At 50.2% G+C, this 2,677-nt stretch overlaps 1 protein-coding gene across 1 annotated transcript; it reads left to right on the top strand.

Moving 5' to 3' along the window:
- Window positions 1-464: 464 nt before the first annotated feature.
- On the top strand, window positions 465-2,239 carry sox17 (SRY-box transcription factor 17). The gene is made up of 2 exons (XM_015954695.3): window positions 465-901; window positions 1,150-2,239. Exons 1-2 carry the CDS (start codon window positions 607-609, stop codon window positions 2,028-2,030), a joined length of 1,176 nt encoding a protein of 391 aa, XP_015810181.3. The 5' UTR covers window positions 465-606; the 3' UTR covers window positions 2,031-2,239.
- Window positions 2,240-2,677: the final 438 nt, after the last annotated feature.

The following is a 2,677-nucleotide window of genomic DNA, read 5'->3' as shown; positions in this document are numbered from 1 at the left end:
CGCGCGCTTGCATCAACATTTTGCTTTTTTCCAGAGTCAAAGGTCTGAATTTGTTTATTTAAGATTCCTCTCTTGTTAATTTGGGTCTCAGTCATCCTAATTATCGCCTTTTATTCAGCGCCAGCCACCGTATACCGTCTCCAGTCCAGACGACCAGCCAGGAGCTCAGGAGCCCAATACACACAGGCGTGTGCGTGTGTGTAAACTAAAAAAGCGCATGAGGGGAAATGATGCCTTTTATCTCATTTGGACGCAAAGAGATTTGCTAATTGAATCATGTCCTTTCAATTTTGCGCACAAAAACATCTCAGCCCCTTTGGGCTCCAGAAAGGTTCGGGAGCTGGGTGAGCAGAACTTTTTTACACCTTTGTAGTAGTGGGCACTCCTCCGCGTGCTGATTGGCTGTTTGGTAGTTTATAGCGCACTGACTCTCACGCGCACTCTTGTCTTGTACCTTTTCACTTCTTCTCGCTCCTGGAAGAGGCACGTGGATGTGACTTGCTGCGCTTTTGATCTACATCTAGAAAGACTTAGAACTCCTTTCCCCTCCTCCAGGTGGTGTTCACTTGTGGTTCCTGTGCGCTGCCCGGTGCCGGTCCAACAGAAATGAGCAGTCCCGATGCGGGTTACGCCAGCGACGATCAGACCCAGGCAAGGTGTGCGATGTCAGTCATGATGCCTGGAATGGGACACTGCCAGTGGGCCGACCCTCTCAGTCCTCTCGGGGACGCAAAGGTGGTGAAAAGTGAGCCGTCCGGATCGGGCAGCCAGAGCCGCGGAAAGAGCGAACCGCGGATCCGCCGACCCATGAACGCTTTCATGGTGTGGGCGAAGGATGAGCGCAAGAGGCTGGCGCAGCAGAACCCGGACCTGCACAACGCAGAGCTCAGCAAAATGCTGGGTGAGTACTTTCTGACAAGTTTTCTTTCACCTACTTTCTTAATGTACTTTTAATTTATTTAGTTTGACTCTTTTAAACAACTTTAAAAGTATTTCTCAGTGCTTAGAGTTACTCTGGGCTGCAGGTTTAACCTCCAAATCCCGGATCTGTCCCCTGAAATGGCACCATGCTATTTTTATGTGCATGACCAGGCTGAGTACAGTATCTGCTGACATGTCACTGATGTCTTGTGTCCTCCTGACCTGCAGGGAAATCATGGAAAGCCCTTCCTGTCACAGAAAAGCAGCCCTTTGTGGAGGAGGCCGAGCGACTGCGGGTCCAACACATGCAGGATCACCCCAACTACAAGTACCGGCCCCGGAGGAAACCAGGGAAGAGGATCAAGAGGCTTAACTCTGGTTTTCTGGTCCATAGCGACCACCAGGCCCAGCCGATGCCCGGGGACAGCCGGGTCTGCGTGGAGAGTCTGGGTCTTGGTTTCCATGAGCACGGCGGCTTCCAGGTTCCTCCACAGCAACTGGGCCACTACAGGGATGCTCAGGCTCTCGGGGGCCCTTCATATGAAACCTACAGCCTCCCCACTCCTGACACATCTCCTCTGGACGCCGTAGACTCTGACTCTATGTTCTTCACCCCTCACTCCCAGGAGGATTGTCACATGATGCCTGCATACCCTTACCACACTCAGGTGGCTGATTTCCAACCTCATGAAGCCCTCTCCAACCACCACAGTAATCCCATCATGCACCGGCACCCAGCCTCCGCTCCAGAACAGCCTCCTCCCTCCTACATGGGATGCCCCAACCCTTTAGCCATGTACTACACCCAACACTGCAACTCCAGCCACCCCAAACGGCACCCTGGTGGGGCAGGACAGCTATCCCCACCTCCTGACTCCCAATCCCACTCAGCAGACAGCATGGAGCAGATGCACCCCTCCGAGCTGCTGGCTGAGGTGGACCGCAGCGAGTTTGAGCAGTACCTCAGCTCCTCCTCGGCACGTGTGGACATGACAGGTTTGCCGTACGGGCCTCACGAGATCAGCATGAGCGGACCTGAGAGCCTGATCTCCTCTGTGCTGTCGGACGCCAGCACAGCCGTGTATTACTGCAGCTACAACAGCTCCTAACCTCTCGCCTGCTGCAAGGACTCATGATCTAACCTCAAACCACTCAAGCTAAACATGAACAAAACGTTTTGTTTTTATTTTTCACTCTTGGACAGAGAAGACTCCTGAGATTTTCTAAGCAGTGAAGACTTTGTTCTGTACCTAAAATAAAAAAGCTGTAATGTTTTGATATTATTTTTCTTAACACTGGTTTTTAATTGCAGGGATGTGAGTCTGTTTTGTGTTTTCATTTGTATTTTTATGTCACTATTTTGCATTTGTATGTAAATACTGAATTTTTTATACTTTTGCACTTTTGAGAAATAAATATTTGCTAATGAGATTTTGTCTTTGGTGTTTATTGATTTTCATTTGATACAGTTGTGACATTTTATGACTCTAGACATGACGTCAGAACAAATGCTTCGATGTGGGGTTTTTCGTTGCCTTTGTTTTCCCAGAAGTAGCATTTGCTCACCTGGAAGCGGGGCAGCAGAGGCCCGCGACCCGACTTCCTGACCCGCACAGGACTGGAGGTAATCTGAGCGTCCCCGTTACGCATGGCGCCTTGTTTTCTCAGCGTGGGAGCGAAGTTTATGCAGCGGACATCCTGTCTGTAAATGATTTAGACCCTCTGATTAATGCTAGGCGTCATTAAAATCCAGTCA

Source organism: Nothobranchius furzeri, chromosome 7 (genome assembly GCF_043380555.1).
Source record: "Nothobranchius furzeri strain GRZ-AD chromosome 7, NfurGRZ-RIMD1, whole genome shotgun sequence".
Classification (NCBI taxonomy): domain Eukaryota; kingdom Metazoa; phylum Chordata; class Actinopteri; order Cyprinodontiformes; family Nothobranchiidae; genus Nothobranchius; species Nothobranchius furzeri.
This window is presented reverse-complemented; position numbering and strand designations above follow the sequence as displayed.